Source organism: Syngnathoides biaculeatus, chromosome 18, assembly GCF_019802595.1.
Source record: "Syngnathoides biaculeatus isolate LvHL_M chromosome 18, ASM1980259v1, whole genome shotgun sequence".
In the NCBI taxonomy this organism is placed as follows: Eukaryota; Metazoa; Chordata; class Actinopteri; order Syngnathiformes; family Syngnathidae; genus Syngnathoides; species Syngnathoides biaculeatus.
The window spans coordinates 16,942,695-16,962,800 of NC_084657.1; the positions used below are offsets into that span (position 1 = coordinate 16,942,695).

Genomic DNA, 20,106 nt, shown 5'->3' on the forward strand with positions numbered 1-20,106 from the left:
TGAACTTCTTATTCCATGCAAGTACCATGTAAAAAAAAAAAAAATTACCAAGTACAACTATGATGACCAACACTAATACAGAGGTGCAGAAGGCCAAAGTGGTCATAAAAAACAAGACAGCGGTTTTATTCCTATAAAGTACATTTGACGTTATTGCAAACCATTGTACCATACAGTTTGTATATTTACAGTGTACCTAAAAAAAGGGGAGAAAAGTACATTAATGGGTGCAATTAAAATGCATTCCACGAGTAAGATAATAAAAGTCATGTAATTTTAAAAGGTTCCACCAGATTAAATAAAAATGCCTTGTAAAAGTCCAATAAAACTGCACCACCACTTAAAAGCACAGCTCGTGTAACTCACTCTCCTATTTCTCAACATGAACTCTAATTTGTGCATGAAAAAGTTGACCTGATTGTAAATAAGAAGGTATTACAATCAGATATTCACCCAACATCCTTTGCTGGCTGGGATACAGTACTACAGTTCCTGCAGTCCAGTATAAAACAATCTATAAGAGAGATCACTTAATATGTTGAAAGTTTACCCTATACAGTTAATTTATGCGTTCAGGCCTTATTTGGTTAACCTGACCTTCCTTATTTGACCTCCCAATTCAGACAATTAAAGCAAGTGGCAGGATAATCTCATCAGCGTGGCCTGCATAGTTTTGATTTTTATTGCTTAAAGATGCCTTTCAAACCTTTTCCTTCTCTGACGATGAAAATGACCACAGGCGTTAGAGACATCAATTATGAAAGTGACCCAAGTGAGATTTATTTACAACACATTCATTCATACATAAATTCCTTCAATGACAGACTGTGAGCAACGATGGTCAGTCTATTGCTCGCGCCATAAAATATATTTCACTTTGGTTCGGGAAGAATGGGTACACGCACACACAACAATACGGTAGTTCTCAACACGATATGATGCAGAGATTACACTCTGCGTGATAGTTCCGATGCATTTCTATGTAATCCATGATCGATGCAAACGCCTCAAAAGAGGTTGGGGTAGAACCTCAAACCCTCAACGGAGTCATCTCGACACAGGTGACCCATCTTCTCGGCCAGTAGCAAACTGAAACAAGGAGGGCAAAGTCAATAACGTGAAAAACAAGCCACCATCATCATCATCATCATAATCATCTCTCTTCTGTTTTCGATCAGACTTATCTCATATAAAACAAAACAGCACAATACAGTAGAATAATAGATAATTATAAAATACATCTTTTACAGTGACTGTCGGCATCAGAACATTTGTTAAACATTTCTTTTAGTTATAGAGATCTATGTGATTGACAACAATCATGTTAATATTTTCTCACAATTATCCCCAACATTCATTATTTGTTGTTTAATAAATCTCAACATGTATTTCCTTTTTTAAACGATCACTGGGCGGCCCGGTTTCAGCTGGTAAAGCGTTGGCCTCACAGTTCTGAGGACCCGGGTTTGATCCTGGCCCCGCCTGTGTGGAGTTTGCATGTTCTCCCCGTGCACTCTGGTTTCCTCCCACATCCCAAAAACATGCAACAATAATTTGCCCCTCTAAATTGCCCCTAGGTGTGATTGTGAGTGCGGCTGTTTGTCTCAATGTGCCCTGCGATTGGCTGACAACCAGTTCAGGGTGTAGCCCACCTCCTGCCCGTTGACAGCTGGGATAGGCTCCAGCACTCCCCGCGACCCTCGTGAGGATAAGCAGCAAAGAAAATGGATCAATGGATAAATGAGCACTTCTACAACATCTGTACAAAATCGCTTTTTCCAATCAATATTCTGCAGTCCTTTAACCCAGCCACTAGAGGCAGACTGCTGACCCACACTCCAGGTTTCTTCCTTAGTCGGCGTTTTCCTTTTCTTCGTTCTTATGCAAAGTTCAGTTGGTAAGATGCGAGGGGAGTGGCCCGAGATAGCTTTGCTGTCTAAATGAAATTCTATTGAACTTCAGTGAAGTATGCAATGCCTTTATTCTGACTGTTTTGAAGCTTATTTTTCCATTTTTGGGGAATACTGGTTTTGAGGTTCCTCAGCAAGCAGTTGTATACCGGGCACTTACCGCTCCTTAGACAGAAGCACTGAGAGACCCAAGAGTTTCGCAAATTCCTCAGCTGTTAAAGATCCTTTCTCTGACACCTGATCAGGGAGGAGACAGTGAGGCATAGTTAAAACAGGGAATTGCATAAAAACTGTTTAAAAATGACTTGTTTCTAGATATTTTTGAAGGATGTTCAAGAAAAATATCTGGGAGGGTGGAAGGAAACAAACAAAAAAAAAAAAACAAACTGCTGCGTCTTTGTAACAGTGGAGCTCACATTGTCCAGCGCTGAGGCGATCATTTCCTCTTCGCTGTGAGACTGCAGCTGGACCACCATCACGCCACTGTCAAATACACGCAGCCTGCGAGGCGCAAAAGTATAAGTCACGTTATACCCAATTTGCAAGGTTTTGTCATGCCATTTCTCGCTCATTTTTTTAAATTTTTTTGCCATTTAAGTAAAGCATCAGCGTGGAAAATTAACAGGGAGTGTTTGGTATAAAAACCTAGGAGGTGACAGGAAGTGGTCACCACTTTCAAAAACAGGAAGCCTGACAGGAAAAGTCTGGCTGGTTCTTCTGTGTAGGTCAACTATTCCCACCTTTATACATAGTTTGAACGCTCCAAAGTTGAGCACTAAGAGTGGTACAATTTGGAGTTCAACTCAAATGTTCTGGAAAATTATGTCTTAAGACTACATCCATGTTTTGCAAATTTTTTTTTTTTTTTGGGTGTCATCACACGAGTCAATGATACCAGGACCATCAGTGCAAAAATCAATTGCCACTCGAGGCAGAAGGATATCAACAAGATACCAAAATTAAAAATGGAATTATATTCAAAGAACCAGAAATGAGGCGGCACGGTGGTGCAGCTGGTAAAGCATTGGCCTCACAGTTCTGAGGTGATCCCAGGTTCAATCCCGGACCCGTCTGTGTGGAGTTTGCATGTTCTCCCCGAGCCTGCGTGTGTTCCCTCCGGGCCCTCCGGTTTCCTCCCACATCCCAAAAAAATGCAACATTAATTGGACTTTCTAAATTACCCCTAGGTGTGATTGTCAGTGTGGCTGTTTGTCTCTATGTGCCCTGCGATTGGCTGGCAACTAGTTCAGGGTGTACCCCGCCTCCTGCCCGTTGACACCTGGGATAGACTGCAGCACTCCCACAACCCTTGTAAGGATAAGCGGCTAAGAAGATGGATGGATGGAACCACAAATGAAACTTTTGAGGACATAAAAAGGGTCTGGCTGCTTGGTACAATATAATCAGTTTAATTCAATCGTAAGTTGCAGTGCTGCTCACAAATTAGTTTTAATAAACTACTGTTTTTAAAAAAAAAAAAAATCCTGCAACGTGACTTTACTCATTCCAGCAATATCTATCAAACGCCACTTGGTGACAGGATTGCTTTGAAAACACCTTCCTGTTCACTCCATTACGTGTCTGAGAAGTGTTTTATTTTAGCTGTATTATATAGTGGTTAAAGACAGTTCACATTAAAATATACATTTTAAAATATTGCCTGTGTAGTTTTTATGCTGTCATTCATTTCAATCTGTAATTAATTTCCTTGATTCATGGGAACATTTATGGGAATCTTAAAAACAAACAACGCACCTCAATGGGAGCTTCAAGGACTCAAACATCTTGCATGCATTTACTAAATCTTCTGGGGACAAAAGCTGTGAGAAAGGGAATATGGTCAAAAGTTTTAGAACACCCCAATTCTTCTATTATTCGAAAAGAAATTCATGCAGTTCAATGTCACAGCGTATTCGGAAATAATAGCACAGAACAAAGGAACAATTCAAATTACATAGGAAATCATGGAATCTAATGAATACACCAATTTTTATTTTGAATTTCTGATTCAGTCACAAAAGCTGGGTGGAAACCGGAGTTCCAGCAGAAAAGCCACGCGGGCATGGAGAGAACATGCAAACTCCACACAGACAGGGCCAAGATTTTAAGTCCGTTTGCCAGAAACGTGAGGCCAACGCTCTAACCAATTGCACCACTGTGCCACTCAAAGTAAATCAAATATTAGTCAATAAGTTCTTTCCAACTCTTTTTAGAAGTTCTCATAAAAGCGTGGCACTTGATTTAGTCTTCTATCCAGTTCATCCCAAACCAGCTTAATGTCTGGAGACTGTGCCTTTTTTTTTTGTATAGTTCTGAAATGTGGCAGCACGGTGGTGCAGCAGGTATGATCATTGGCCTCACAGATCTGAGGATCGGGACTCAAATCCCGGCCCCGCCTGTGCAGTTTGATTGTTTTCCTCGTACCTGTGAGGGTTTTCTTTGGGCACTCCGGTTTCCTCCCACATCCCAAAAACATGCAACATTAATTGGACACTCTAAATTGCCCCCAGGTGCGATTGTGAGTGTTGTCTGTCTTCATGTGGCTTGCGATTGGCTGGAAACCATTTAAAGGTGTACCCTGCCTACTTTACGATGACAGCTGGGATAGGCTCCAGCACTGCCCCGACCCTTGTGAGGCTAAGCGGCTAAGAAAATGGATGGATAAATTGATAAATGTATATTTTCAGTTTTGGGTAATCTGGCCTGTTTTCTGTCAACCTCTGAAATGCCACCACTTATTTTTGTACAATTTCAAGCTATCCAATGGATGCGAACTGCACAACTTGTAATAAGAAAAAAAAAAACATTTGGGAAAATCGTCGTGTTCTAAAACCTACGGAATGGAGTGGACTGGATTACCTCCATGCCTCTAGCCCGGTTGACCAGACAGTAGACCTCAGTGAGTGCCATCATGCCTCCGCGTTCCTGACAATGTAGTAAATGACAGAAAGCGGTGCGCAATGAAATAAGTAAGGATTTCGGGTGGCGGTTTAAATGGTATCTAATGCTTACCTCCAGAGGGGCCTGGAGCATATCTCCCAGTTGTTTAGCCAGTTGCATGTGGTAATGTGTGCCTGAGCCATGTGTTTCCCGTGTGACGGGGTTAGCGATACCCATGCTCAGCAGGTACGACTTAAAGCGGATGGTCTTGAAGGGAGAAATAAACAAACCGTTATCACGTGTGCGTCGTGTGCAACCCCGTAGAACTTGATTAGCGCCAGCTATTACCTCATCCTCTGTTATGTCCCCTTGTTTGTCTTTTATCTTGTTAGCTATAGATTTGGACAGCTCCACCATGTCTTTGGCCTGTTTGACACAGAGGACACATACCTTATAAAAATCATTAAATAAGCGGCACAATTTGGAGCTACGATGCATGAAACAAACTACTCATTGACCACAAAACCCCCCGACTTTGTTTTTATATAATAAAAAATAAGAGCTGAAAAACAAGAACAATTTTGTGCACTTTACCTTTACCATCAGCTTACTGAGATCCTCAAAGGCCTAAAAATAAATAAAATGAATGCAAAACAAGCATAAAATTGCCACAATTTAAGTAAATGTTTATATTCACAGCATTACACGATCAATTGCATATGCATTTTCTTTACTTTGGCCACAACATTGGACTTAATATGGTCAACCAACTTATTTTACACCTCTGAGATGTTTTTGTCAGTTTCTTTCCTCCTCTCTTCTATCTTTCGCTCGATGCCAACAATCCCGACCGCTCGTATCCTTCCTGCCTGCAAGACCACAATGGAAAGGAAAGAAGAAAAATGTGAACATTTTCAACACAAAGAAAACGAGAGAGGAGGGAATAAAGTGTAATCGGCAGCTAGTTAGATGTGATGCGCTATACCAACAAATTTGCTTTGCTTTTGTGGGGATTGTTCCTGACAGCTAATTGCTTACATGACAGTAATTACTTTGAGCAAATGTAAACTCATGTCATATAAAAGACATTGTGATTAATTAGCTAATGTTAGACAATTGCACCATTATAACCAATTGAGTTATACTTGTGAATCAGAAGTAGAATCAGAATCAGTTGGTTTGTCCCAACAGTGGTACATCTCTGTGGTTAAAAAACAGATGAAACAAGTCTGGATATGAATTGGATGCAAGACTGCCATAAAGTGGGACATCATTTTAATAAGCAAATGACTCATCACATTTTAAATTTCCACAACAGGAAGGAATAGGACGGGTGATCTAACCTGCGAGCCGACTCCTGTTGGGATGGGTTGGGAAGCGGGTGTGTTCTCCCATCTTTTTTGAGTCATCTCCTCATTTAGCCTCCTGAAAAACTGAAGATAAAAAAAAAGCACAATAGCTATTTTAAGGGGACATAGTAAGGAAAACTGACTTTTAAGTGCTTGTACCCCAACAGTTGGTTTGGGTTGGGCTGCCTCCCCACCCATCAACTCTGGAATTCAATAACCAAGTAAATCATAAAAGTGGGCTTAATTGTAATAACAGCTTTATCCACCCATGACTTGGGAGCTAGGTTAGGTGAATACCCAAAGCCACTTTGAAATAAACAACAACCCGATATGTTATTTACCTCAATCTGACCATGTTCTTTAAAAGAGAGCTTGATGTAGGAAAACTTGCTGTTTTGGTAGGGACCTTGCTCCTTGTTGGCAGGTACCGGATGCAGGTGTATAACAATTTTTGCACTGCAACATATAAGCACAAAACATTCAGCAGTAAATAAAATACCTCTAAGGCAAATACATGTAACGGAATATTGTGCAATGTTCACAGTTACCTTTTCCCTATTCCTGCAGCCTGCTCCTCAAAAAATATTATTTGTGACAATGGCATGGAAATACAGCAGTCCTGCCACAAAACAACAGACACCCCACAGGTCCCAATGAGACACACCAGTAAAATTTGTGCTGGTTGTGTTTACAATACAAAGATAAGATCTCGGCGCCCTTACATGATTTTTACCGTCCCTCCAAATCAAACGATGGGTGCTCAGCAAGGCAATTCCAATGTCAAGTTTAGCCTGTATCAGTGGAAGAAATATACTTCATTAAAATATGCCAAAACTGAATCTAGATACATAGACAACTTAACTTGTGTATCAACAGTATTAATCGTTAACTCGGGGAATTAAAGCTATACCTTATCGTCACCATCATACAACTTGACGCCTCGTTGTTGTATTACTAAAGTCTCGTTAATTTCCAACAAACCGTTTGACCAAGAAAACCGATCCATTTCTGTGTTACTGGGGTCAGATTGTCGCCTACTAAAACGCACTCGGGTGCCTAAACGTGTTTACTTCCTGGAGTATACGTCTTAAACGAACCCTGGGCTGCCTATCAAAATGATGAGGTTATATAACTAAGGCAGTTTATAAAAATGTTACTTGAAATAATTATTAGATATTATAAATCGTATATATATCTCGTATTTTGGTTATAGTTTATATGTTTTCCCCTACTATTGAATTTTCCATGCACCAGTCTATCAGGCATTCTGTTGAGTTACCTTGCAGAGGTCCTTGACCATGTTGACGTGCCCTGCGCCAGCTGTCAGTGAAAGCTAGCATTGAAGCTATCGTCACCGTCGCGGTATTTTTTTTTTATGTTTATCCCCTTATTTTAACATTTTCTGGTAACGGTTTTAAAATAAAACAAATAAAACGGAACAGCAAACTCGCTTTTCCCAATGCATAACGCCATTTGGTTCAACTAATCGAAAACGGGGCAGCTAAAGTTGACTAGCTTGTTGTTAGGAATGTGATGCAGGGAGGTTGTACACTGCCCTCGTTATTGTCGCTATTCTTTTTTTGGGGGGGGAAGTCATTGTTCCAACAGGCGGAAAGTTGTTTTGGGTGAGATTAATGAGAAGTGGCAGAAATTGACTGATATTCAACGCTTTTGAATATGCTTTCTTGTAGTAGTTTATTCGAGCCAGCATTATTTGGGCTTGCATACTTTAGGTCATCTTAAATTATCGTGAATCACGATATCCGATTAATTTTTAATCTTGGATTTACCACGTATGTGGGGCATTTCAAAACAAACGAACTTTTAGTTCTAACATCATGGATAAGAAATCATTTGACATCGTTTTGGATGAAATAAAGAAGGTAAAATCTGCTTAGTGACAAGTCACATTACTGATAATATAGAGTCAAATCATTCATGCGCTTTTTTTGGATGCTCGATTTGTTTCTCATTCAGTGTGTCCTGACTGATCAACGGATTAAAGCCATTGAGCAGGTTCATGGATACTTTTCCAGTGAACAGGTGATTCGTAGAGCTCGCCAACTGCAGTACTAAGCAGCATGTAGTATGTCTCGACTGTTGTAAGATTTCTTTTTGAAAATCTGCAGGTCATGGACATATTGAAATACTTCTCTTGGGCAGAACCTCAAATTAAAGCGGTAAAAGCTCTTCAGCATGTAAGTAATGTTTTATAGGACATGGTTAGTCAATCTGTATTATTATATTAAAAATAAAAAGAAATGAACATAAAGAAGATATAATTCTGAAGATGAAAACATGTAAAACGCATATACTCTTGCCATTTTGTCATCTGCCACATCTAATAGATGATTCTTCTTGCAGAAAATGGTGGCAATTCCCACCACCAAAGTTGCCAACATTTTGAATTGCTTCACCTTTTCAAAGGACAGACTTATTGTCTTGGAGCTAATCGCTTTGTGAGTCCGTTAGTTAAGATAACGCTGAGCCAATTGGATGATCATCGTGTTCGGGTGCGAAATTGCTAGGTTTCTCTATCAGCCTTTTGGTCTCCATTCCTTTGCAGGAACATTTCAGATGCCCAAAATTACCGTCCTGTGGAAGACATGTTTCGCATACATTTGTCAGAGAAAAAGCGTGCACGCAGGATCCTGGAGCAGGTATTTAAATCAATTATGCTTTTTTTTTCCCTTGACATTGAAAAGTCAACTGCAAGTTTACATGTGAAGGCAGCACGGTGAAGTGTGGCTAGCACATGTGCCTCACAGTTGCGAGGTCCAGGGTTGAAATATCAGCTACCCCTGTCCTGTAGCCATTTGCATGTTGTCCCCATGCTTGAAGGAGTTTTCTGCTTGCTGACTTGCTCCCACATTTAAGGACACTTTTTGAATTATTTGAAGAGTAAATTGGCAATAGGTAAATCTGAATGGCTGTTTGTCTATGTATGTATTTGATTTGCTGAAGGCTTGTCCAGGATGTACACTGCCTCTCATTCAAACTCGGCTGGGATAGTCTCCAGTATACTTGCAGTAGAAAATGTATGTATTGTGTATAGGAACCCATTGTTTCCCCAATCTATATAATTTATTATTATTATTATATTCATGATACTTGTAGTTCTACTAATATACACAATTAAGTGACACACTGTTTTATTTCACTAGGTCTGTAAAGTTGGTTGCAAGGCTCCCGTAGCCATGATCTCATCTTGCGGTATGATACCAGGAAATCCATATCCAAAAGGCAGACCCAGTCTAGTTACTGGCACATTCCCGGTAAGTACAGAGCACTATGTTGAGGTGTTTCAACATCAATTATGCACACTTTGAAGCATTGGGATCGGTGACACAATTTCCTCTACTCAACTGCACACCCTTGTAATACCGAAAACCCAACGTAATGCCTACGATGGATCCATAGAATTGAAGGCAATCACATGTGACTGGAGTAGATTGCATTTATATTTATTTATAAACCAAAATGTTTTACAGTGTGCACCTTACACTGTTCTGGAAGTGTCTCTTTCCTGAGGTGATAAGTGATTGTCAGTGGTATCCATCATAAATGCATGTAATTAATATTGCCCAAGTGAATAATTTGGATTTTAGGTCGCTGACGTGTGACGAAGGACCGGACTAAATCACTGAGTGTGTGTGCCGTGTAATTACAGGGAATCCCTCCCGTAAAGAAAGAAGGAGAGAAGAAAGATGACACTTCTAACAGTATGGAGGGGAAAGGGATTGCTACCCGGATAATCGGACCTTCCAAACCTGTAAGTAATGGGATTGTGTATTGTTAAAATCAATTGGTTGGGCTGCAAAATGACACTGAATGAAAATGTGTACAATTGATCAATTTCTCTCCATTTCATGGCTCAATGGCGACTGTCTCAGTCACAAAGTAGAGCTGCCTTTTGTGTGTGAATAACATGTTTTCATTTTAGTGTGACTTTTCTTGTAGTTCCCTTCAAGCTACAATCCCCATCGGCCCGTGCCCTACCCCATACCTCCGTGCAGACCCCATGCTACCATTGCACCAAGTAAGAAACAACACACTAGCAGACTAAACTATAGAGGATTGGCCTCACAGTTCTGTGGACCGGGCTTCAAATCTGGCCTCACCTGTGTAGAGTTTACGTGTTCTCCCTGTGACTGCATGGGTTTTCTCCACGCACGCCGGTTTCCTCTGACATCACAAAAACATGCATTAATTGGAAACTCTAAATTGCCCCTAGGTGTGATTGTGAGTGCGGCTGTTTGTCTCAATGTGGCCTGCGATTGGCTGGCAACCAGTTCAGGGTGTACCCTGCTTCCTGCCCCATGACAGCTGGGAAAGGCTCCAGCAGTCCCACGACCATTGCGAGGACAAGCGGCTCAGAAATTGGATGGATGTATATATGATTACAAATTTTACATTGACAAATGACAAAAAAAGTCAAAGACTGGTTAAGTGGTAGTAGGAAAGTCAGATACTGTTTAATTACACTATTGCTACTTTGTAGGTTGTACAGTGTATGTGTGCGTGACTGTGGTGGACTTTTGACAATATTTGCAACTGCTACACAGGTGCTTATAACAACGCAGGCCTTGTTTCTATGGGAGGGGTCATAACGGCCAATGTGCCCCCTCCCCCATACAACTCTGCCCACAAACTAGCAGGTATGGTTCAGCAGAAAAGCATGTGTGTGAGCAAGTAGAAGCCTTACGAAGCCCACTGCCTGAGATGCTGGCATGCTGCTTACCGGCGCTTCTGCAGCTTTAATGCCTTTTCACTTTCAGGTGCACATTATGCTTTTTTTTTTTTTTTTTTTAAATTTCAGGTGCATTGAATGACCAAAAAATGAAAACTCATGGTACACATCAACGCTGTAGCGTTTTCCAAATTAAGTCAGTAGAAGGTCCATCCCAAAGTATAGCCTGAATTGTAGTTACTATATTTCCTCATTTAGTGGCCAGAAGAGACAATTACTCAAGTGCAAAGTATCAGTCATTCATAAGAGGAAGACCTTTAGTTGTACAAATGCATCATGCATGATTGAGTTACATAATATTTAATAGTTTCAAATCGTTAATGCTCCTGAATGATACTAATTACATACGTTAGCACTTTTTTTTTTTTAAACTCCACAAACTTCAGCTTTACCGTTGCCATGTCTACTCTGTAGATACGACAAATGATAGCGGCATGGTGAATGTACCTGAGGGAATATTCTAACTGCATTAATATGGTGCTGTGGTTTTTTTGGTCAGTCAATGTAGATATTTTATCATTTTGTTGCTTATGACATGAGCAGCTTTGGACTAATGCCATAACCGGCCTTCCTTCTGGATTCATGCTTGCAGCTCATGAGGGGACTCTTGACTTGCACCACTTTTTTTTTTTTTTTTTTTTTTATTATTTTACAATCCGTGTTTCAGGGCCTTTGGGGAGGCTTGTGACCAAAAAAATGTGACTAAAATATTATATTTTAGGACATTTGTTACTGTCAAACAAAGTGGAAGATAGTCGAGTTAATAAACGAATTTGCAAAAGAACCATGATCAGGACACCCTCTCCCCCTCAAAGGTAACCTTTAAAATTTGCATGTAGGGAATCGCTCTCTATTCTACATTGTTCTTTCTACTTGCTATTTTTTATGTGTTGGATTGTAACATCCTTGCCTTTTCAATACAAAGAGGTAGAGATGTTCCCCATTGAAATTAATTCAAATGTCATTACTATAATCCATTCCAGCTGCCCAAAACCACCACCATATTTTTAATAAAGAGAAATAGCACTGTAGTGTATAAAACCATAGAAGAATGAAAAAAATTGAAAAACGTTTTTATAAAGGGTAGATACTCTAATATTTGTGTTCTATGTATGCCTGAGAGAGGTATAGCCTAGAGAGGAATGTTTTTTTTCCTCAAATTACTTGAGAAATGGGGTATCTGATTCTCTTATCTAATGAAAATTGTTGCTAATAACATTAAAAACAAAAATAAATCAAACTTTACCAGGCTTATTAGCAGGCTTTACACAATCAGGGTTTTCAGAACTGATCAGTGAGTTAAAAAAAAAAAAAAGATGAGCAATCACCGATCTGATCACAACATGGATTCTTGGTTCTATTTAAGATGTTCCTTTGCTGTATATACTTGCGTACTTAATTGTTCAAAAAATATATATATTTACAATAAATAATACAGTCTGCGCAATCCACTCTTGTTGCCATCCCCACGGATCACATTTGGGTTGACACGATAAAGCCCACTGATGGTATCGGAATACAAGTTTTTATTGCAGTAGTCTGACATAGTCCAATCGTGAAAGAGCAAATTTGTCTTGTAATCTGATCCGTGCATTACCTGCCGTCTCTCAGCTGTCTTCTCTCTCCCATGGAGCCATCTTTTTTTTTTAAATAACTTTGTTGGCCGTCAGATATTTAGAGTTCTATGTCAGGACGAAAGATACGAAAAAAATTAAATACTGCTATATATAATTAAACTAGCTTTTGGATTCAGATGCACTGTACAAGACGGTGGCGCACTGTAAATGTCATTCTCTCTGTCTTCAGTGATGTCACTGATTGGATCAGCGAATTATGACATCAAAACTGCCCAGCCAATCAGCCAAAAAAAAATGCTAATTATTAGTCGATCCGGTTAGGCGGATCAAATTGATGTAAAGTCTACTTATGAGTGAATGTATCATTGCATTGGTGATTTTAAAAAAAAAAAGTGTACAGTGGTGCCTTGTCTTGACTTTTTTTAAACCAAGATATGAGCCATCACGTGTCTTTTTTTTTTTTTTTCTTGAAAGATGAGAAAAATTTAAGATACAACCCCACATCATAGCCCACAGCTAGATGGCGCCAACACAGTTCAAAAATATCCAGCCACCAACAATTCACATTGGTTTCCTTGCACAATATCAGTTTGGGGCAGTAATGTGCCATTAAGATGATATGCCATCTCCCGAAAGACCCCACAGAAGATGAAAAACATGGAAAGACAATACAGTACTTTATGTCCACTCATGTTTTGTGGTCACATTTTCCCTGTTTGCAGGTTATGTGGAAAGCAAATGTTGTTAAAGTGAGCTTCTGCGCAAAACAACACTTACATGGAAAAAAAAAAAAATCATGTTAAAAATGGTCAGAGATATTTTGAGGGGCCTGGAATGGATTAAATGCATTCCCATTCTTTTTATTAGTGTTTTGAAATACAAGCGTAGTCACAGAACAAATTAGACATGTATCTCAAGGCGCTAGTAGTCATGTCATGTGAGAACCGATTGACAGTAATCTTGATGTCTTTTCGTCGTTAGGCTACGCCAAACCAGGCAATCCTCAGAACACGACACCAGGAGTAAACAGCAGTCCACTGCTAATTCCTCATGGCTCCACGCCTTCCACCCCAGTCCCACCGCAGTCGTCTCCTTCTCAGCCACCTCCCACAACTCCCATCACACCTGTTTTTCCCGGCATGGTGCCCTCTCACAACTCTTCGTCCCCTGCTCCGTCACCATCTGTCATTAAAGCAGGTCCGCAAACCCCTACCGGCCATGTTACACCAACACCATCTTCTGTCATAAAAGCCCACACCCCCTCAGGAACCCCTTGCGGAACTCCTATTCCTGGCAGTGGGGGGTTTCCCACTTCGCCTTTCCATTCTCATTCTCGACCAGGCACCCCCGCCACCTCCCGCAGTGGCCCCGACGTCTTGACTCAGATGAATTCCATGGGCTCAAATCAGCAGAGGGCTTTGTCTACAGACCACCCTTTTCAGAGCGTACACCCACAAGCAGGTAACCACTCTGGCTCAGTGATCCATAGCTACACCCCCTCTGAAACGGCATCTAACACCATTGGGTCCTCCACTCCAGTGATTCCGAGTTGTTCCACCCCAGGTTCCAGCCCCAAACCTTCCCCTGCCCACTCTACCCAACCTCAAGCGGCCATGGGCCCACCCGGACTCCTTCAGCACGAGCAGCAACGTGCAGCCGTCGGCAGACACAGTGGGGATGGTGGCAGTGGCAGTAACAGTCCTGTGCCCTCCGCTTTCAAGGGGACATCTCGGTCTGGCACGCCGTCTCTTAGCCCGTTAGTGGTACCTGGATCAGCTCAGGCTGCGCTGGCCCGTTCTTTGGGGCTCTCGCACCCTCCGGGCTCTCCTCAAGTCTCCCTCGCCAGTCCTGTCGCCATCAGTGGCCTCCAGGCTTTGTCTGGCAGCCCAGGACCACCTCACTATCCTGGGCTGTCGCCTTTTCCTGCTCTTTCCTCCTCCCTCCCTCCTACCTCCATTCCTTCATCAAGCAACATCTCAAAAACTACCCCAAATTCCATCTACCACGGCCTGGCTCCCAATGGTGTACCTAGCGCGGCCTCTCCGTTCAGCCTAGCCCTCACCTCTGCTCCCTCTGTATTCCCAGCCCTTCCGCCGGGTGCAAGCCCCGCTGCTTTCACAGGATTGGGAGTTTCAGGAGGGCACGGTGCAGGGAGCCCCGTGTTGCCTTCATTTATGGGATTACCAGGAGCTTCAACATCCTCCATTGCGTCAGTGGCACCGATGCAAGCGGCTGCAGTTGTGGCAGCAGCGGCGGCTGGCGTTCCAGCACCGTCTCCGGTTTTACCAGGTTTTGCATCAGCCTTCAGCTCCAACTTCCAGCCTGGGTATGTCAGACATCTGCATATGTTGGCATTTTTACAACAAAGTAAATCATGGCAGGCACAAGTCAATTTTCAATTCAATCAATTAAGACAAGACTGTCAATATTTCAGTGTATGATCTTTTTATGACATTTTTGTTTGGTTGAATCCAATTAGATTTTTGTGATCCAAAATACAGTATGTGTTTTGGCATAGTGATCACTGAGAATCATTTTTAGATCCTTTTGCAGCAGGGCTCCTTTCATTGACTGGTGACCAGTCGAGAGTGTAACGGACCTCTCGCCAAGTGAGTTGGAATAGGGTGAAGTTTTTCTGTGATCCTAACCCTAAAGCAGTGTGGAAAACTATTTACACTCACATTCACACCCATGGAAAATTTACAGCCTTCGGTTAAGTGAACAAGCATGTTTCAGGAATGCGGGGGACATCCGAAGTGCCAGACGAAAACCCAGGCAAGCATGGGAAGAACCCAAAACCAGTTTGCCTTAATTTACTTACATTACGCGCAGTACAGAAGGTGTATTGATTTCTCCATAAATGGAAAATAGTTTAAAAAAAAAAGACATCTCCCTTCCTTTTACAGTAGATATAAAAAGTATATCCTATATGTGCTGCGCGGTTAGGGTGGGAACGTTGCCAAGAAAAACTTCCAATTCTGGCCACATTTTGCAGAAACAGTTGCCATCTCTCAAACACATCTAGGAAATTGTGTTATGGTCCTATGAAATCAAGGTTCACTTTTTTGATACCAGTTCCAAAAGGTTAGTTGTTTTGCCACTGCTCATCACCATAGTAACATCTCACTTATACAGAAGCATTGGGGAAGCAGCAGCATTTTTTGGAGCACTTTTTTTCCCACCAGCTGGAGCTGGCTTAGAGAATGTGAAAGGGATTAGAAATTATTCCAAATATAAATCAGTGTTAGCTCAAAACCTTCAGGATTCTGGTTTCCAGTAAGGTTTAGATTTGAAAGTTCTTCTAGCAGTCTATAAATTAAAAAATGGTTTAGGTCCTGAATACATGAAAAGAAATGCTAATGGAATATAAATCCAGTCGAGCTATCATCACACTCAGGTCAAATAGTGGAACATGAGTTCCGAAGCAAACACGGTGAAGCAGCATTTAGCCGTTATCCTGCACACAAATTGAACAAGCTGCCAACAGACCCAATTGTTTTGAAGTTCAGGTTAAAATTTCCTATTCTCATGCTTTTTGGAGCATTCCTGCTGTTAAATTATCTTTCTTGTACTATATGATTTTTTTTAAGTTTAATTTTATTGTCCTCTTTGTTTTAAACATTTATTCATAATTTTTTTAAATGCTTTTAATCAGGCAAAGCACACTGTATTATCTTGTGTATGAAATCCACAATATAAATAAATTAGGTTTGATGGGAAGTAGGGAAAAAAAAAAAAAATATCAGGACGATGAGATGCACATTAACAATTTGCGTTTCTTTTCTTTTCAAAATAAAAAAAAAAGTGCCTACTAGAACTGCTGAACTATTTGGGGGTGGGGAGGTGATCAGAGGCACTTAAAATTGTGCCTGATATGTACTGACCTCTCTTAAATAAGTTTATTATTGTTTTGATTGTGAAGATAGCCACATCCCTACTTATAAACTTTTAATTTAGTTGCATAAGGGGTAGACCGGTGGAAGACCGGTTAGCACATCTGCCTCACAGATCTGAGGACTAGGATTCAAATAACCCCCCGGCCCCGTGGAGTTTGCATGTTCCCTGTGCCTGCATGTGTTTTATCCGGGTACGCTGGTTTCCTCCCACATCTCAAAAATATGTGTGGTAAGTTGATTGAAGACTGAATTGGGGTGTAGGGGTGAACGTGAGTACAAATGGTTGGTTGTTGTGTCCTGCAATTGGCTGGTGACCAATTCACCGTGTACCTCACCTCTCACCCAAAGATAGCTGAGGATAGGCTCCAGCACTCCTGCAACCCTAGTTAGGATAAGCGGTTCAGAAGCTAGATGGATGGAATTGCATGGGTTATACATCATATTAATGGTGAACCAAACTTTTGAAATGATTTATCTTAGTGTCATTTGCTCTCAAAAGCCAGGAATAGCATTTGAACAGGGTTGTGTCTACATTTAATGTGTACTGTATCTCAGGAAGAGCAATATCTTCTACTGTGTACTCTGCCCCAAGTGCAGTGTGTGGACTTTGTCTCCAGTAGCCCTACCCTATGATTATGTGAGCTAGAAAAATTTTATTATTAATGAAGTCAAACCACTCCCTGAAGTTAACATGGGACACCCCCTGTTCAAATGACAGATTTTCGTCATATAAAAAAACACTCAGAAAAAACTATTTAAAACCTTTTTTTTCATCAATGTGACCTATAACATACAACTCACTAGATTTTTTTTTTTTGCCAAAGGAATTTAAGGGGTAGGGAGAAAAAAAACAATATCCAAAAGCATACAATAACTAAGTTGCATAAATATGCACACCCTCAAACTAATACTGCCTTTTAACACCTTTATCTTTTATTACAGCGCTCAATCTTTTTGTGTGAGAGTATCATTGTGGCAGATTTTGATGTGTGTGATGTACAGATGTTAGATTGGATTCAGGACTAATAATTATTTTAAGTCTGGACCCTGGGCAGACCATTCCAAAACCAACATCTTGTTGTGGTAAAGGCATTCTTTTGTTAATTTACATGTATGCTTTGCGTCATTTTCATTTGTTTTGCTGAGTATCTGAGCATGAGTACTTTCTTTGTAAGATAAGGCTTCCATCTTGCAACCCTACCAAAGAACCCAGACGTATGAAGAAGACACATGCTTGTCGTTGCACAAACTAAAGAAGCCAGTACTTCCTGGAAATTTCTTCAGCTCCTTACACGTTTCTGCAAACCACTTGGCAGCCACTCTGACTAGTTTTCTTCTTGTCATATACATTTTGGAAGACTATCCAGTTCTTGGTAATTTCACTGTCATGATATTTCTCCACTTGTTGGTAACTGTCTTCAGTTCTTTCTATTGTATACTTCATTTCATGCCTTGGAAATTATGTTGTATCCCTCTCCTGACGGATACTATTGAACAGTGAAATCCCTCAGATGCTGTGGAAGCTCACTGTCGACCATGACTTGTGCGACAAAAGGGAATGACAAAAATGTCAGGAAAAGCCGACAAGAATATCTGAAATTAAATTGGAGTTGATCAGAGGTGGCTGGTGTGTGCTGTCTCCAATTTACATAAGTATGAATGTGATTGGTTAATTGTAAGCACAGCCACCAATTACAAGGGTGTTCACACAACAACAACATTATCTGTTCATTTTTACTTCCCTTCTTTAAAAGCCTACAAGTTTTAAATTGTGTTGCACCGTAATGGTGAAAAACATTGTGAAACGATCTAGCCTAGTCTCCTTCGTCTGTATCACAAAAAACTGGCATTTGTATAGGGGCTGTATATCATAGGGAAATATTTCCTTTGCAAGACAGAACATTGTCTGGTTATATAAAAATACACTTTCTCACAAACGTTTCCCAGGATGCAGTGACACAATACAAGCATGAGTTTGATATTAGTTGTACGGTAATAATAATAAGTATATCTTGATTTTTGCACATGTATTTCAGGTTGAGTGGCAGCCTCCAGGCTCCAGCAAGCAGTGCCTTCCCAAGCCTGCTGTCCTTTCCAGGTGTTCCAGGCTTTTCGCCCGCTGCCTCCCCTGCCACTCTCAGTGGCCTCCATAATCCAGCCATCCAGCCCGCCGTGCTGCAGGTACATACGCCCTTATATCCATGTACACATAAAACATTTTTATTTTTATTTTTTTTTTGGAGGCCATGAATACCATCGCTTACATTTTGTGTGTGGTGTACACAGACTACTATCTCTGGTGGTTTGATGTGTCTTTATGTTAACTTTGATAAACGTTTCTCGTTTTCAAGGCTCATCCGACATCCGCTTTGGAGGGTTTACCTCCTCAACCCAATGCCTTCACCAACTACCCTGCAGGCCCGGGAAATCCCTTCCCCCTCCAGCCAGGCCTGCACCCCCAGTTGGATTGGCAGTGATACCCGCCTTCATTTTGGCTCTCTCATCTACTGTGATTACATACTGACCTCCCTTTCAATGCCCTTTCTGGACCTTCAGCATTTTTTTTTCTTTTTTTTTTTTTTGTCTCTGAACTGAAGACACAAGACTGTGAAATGAAACGAGTAAATAGTACGTGTTATTTGTAGTCAACAGACGTAAAAGCATTTAGTAGATTGTGAGTTCTTTTGTTTTTGCCAATTTCACCAATATGAATTATGGTAAGTGAAAATGAATTTTCTACAGATACATGATGACATGTAATGATACAAGTATTTCATGTGGGAAATGCTTACTACTCATTTTAATTCATTGATGAAATCAAACACTGTATTGGCATGTATTGTTTTTATAGCGTAATGAGTTTTGTAGATTTTTTTTTCTTTTTCAGCTGTGGAGTTTTTAAATTATTTCAGTGAGTGAAACACTTCACTGCTGTCACAAGTACATTTTGATTTAAAGTTTTCTAAGTTTTTGTCCCTGTACATACATTTTAATACCTACTGTTACATTCAGGGATGTTGTCCTTTTGTTAGTCTTTTTTGTTTCATTGAATATGAATTTGTTTTATTAGTTTAGCCACTAAACCAACTGGTGCTGTGACTCTACACTATTTGCGTTATGCTGTGTGACAAGTGTACCAATCCCCTTCAATGAAATGAGGCGGACTAATGCGCAGAAGAAACAATTTTGGGACAGTTTATAAAAAAATATTAATTTCTTGAATGTGACAAGTCAGAATAAAAAAAATTAAAATTGTTGCTTTTGTTTACGTGGTCATCAGTCGTCCCTAATGTATTAGCTATCAGACTAGCTGAGCTTAGATTGGATTGTAGCTCAGTGGTTAGAGCACTGGCTTGATAAACCAGGGGTTCTGAGTTCGTATCCCACTGGGGCCTCCACTCCCTGAGAAGGGTTGTGTCAGGAAGGGCATCCGGCGTTAAAATTGTGCCAAACATATATGCGTTCATCTGAGATGATACACTGTGGTGACCCCGAAAGGAAAACAAATTTAGTATATATAGCTTTGATTAAACTTACACACCGCTATTTTACACAGGAAATTTTAAGTTACAAATTAAAATATTTACAAAACCTTTTTAAAAAGTTGGTTGTATAAGCATACTCACCTATAAATCAATATGCAAGGTTGCCATTAATATTTCACTCAGTTGTGATTTTATATATATTGTATTTCACTTTTGGACTAGTGCCACTAAAAATTTTGTTTTCCATGATACTCTTAGT

The 20,106-nt window shown here is 40.5% G+C and overlaps 2 protein-coding genes across 6 annotated transcripts; one reads left to right on the top strand and one right to left on the bottom strand.

The window, feature by feature from the left end:
* Window positions 1–287: 287 nt before the first annotated feature.
* Window positions 288–7,543, bottom strand: vps36 (vacuolar protein sorting 36 homolog). 2 transcript variants are annotated; one of them, XM_061803613.1, is made up of 14 exons: window positions 7,419–7,543; window positions 6,862–6,930; window positions 6,688–6,758; window positions 6,481–6,595; window positions 6,134–6,223; window positions 5,573–5,659; window positions 5,385–5,417; window positions 5,139–5,216; window positions 4,923–5,057; window positions 4,770–4,835; window positions 3,666–3,730; window positions 2,327–2,411; window positions 2,071–2,147; window positions 288–1,089 (listed from the first exon to the last, which is right to left on the bottom strand). In XM_061803613.1, the coding sequence occupies exons 1-14, from the start codon at window positions 7,437–7,439 to the stop codon at window positions 1,008–1,010; spliced, it is 1,074 nt and encodes a 357-aa protein (XP_061659597.1). In that variant the 5' UTR covers window positions 7,440–7,543; the 3' UTR covers window positions 288–1,007. The 2 variants fall into 2 exon arrangements, with proteins under 2 accessions (XP_061659597.1, XP_061659596.1); XM_061803612.1 differs by lacking the exon at window positions 7,419–7,543 and adding an exon at window positions 7,050–7,376 and having other exon boundaries at window positions 291–1,089.
* On the top strand, window positions 7,418–19,599 carry proser1 (proline and serine rich 1). 4 transcript variants are annotated; one of them, XM_061803608.1, is made up of 13 exons: window positions 7,886–8,022; window positions 8,117–8,182; window positions 8,269–8,337; window positions 8,504–8,598; window positions 8,706–8,799; window positions 9,304–9,414; window positions 9,810–9,911; window positions 10,100–10,178; window positions 10,705–10,797; window positions 13,448–13,927; window positions 14,006–14,792; window positions 18,399–18,543; window positions 18,714–19,599. In XM_061803608.1, the coding sequence occupies exons 1-13, from the start codon at window positions 7,978–7,980 to the stop codon at window positions 18,837–18,839; spliced, it is 2,292 nt and encodes a 763-aa protein (XP_061659592.1). In that variant the 5' UTR covers window positions 7,886–7,977; the 3' UTR covers window positions 18,840–19,599. The 4 variants fall into 4 exon arrangements, with proteins under 4 accessions (XP_061659595.1, XP_061659592.1, XP_061659591.1 ...); XM_061803611.1 differs by lacking the exon at window positions 7,886–8,022 and adding an exon at window positions 7,418–7,501 and having other exon boundaries at window positions 13,448–14,792; XM_061803607.1 differs by having other exon boundaries at window positions 13,448–14,792.
* Window positions 19,600–20,106: the final 507 nt, after the last annotated feature.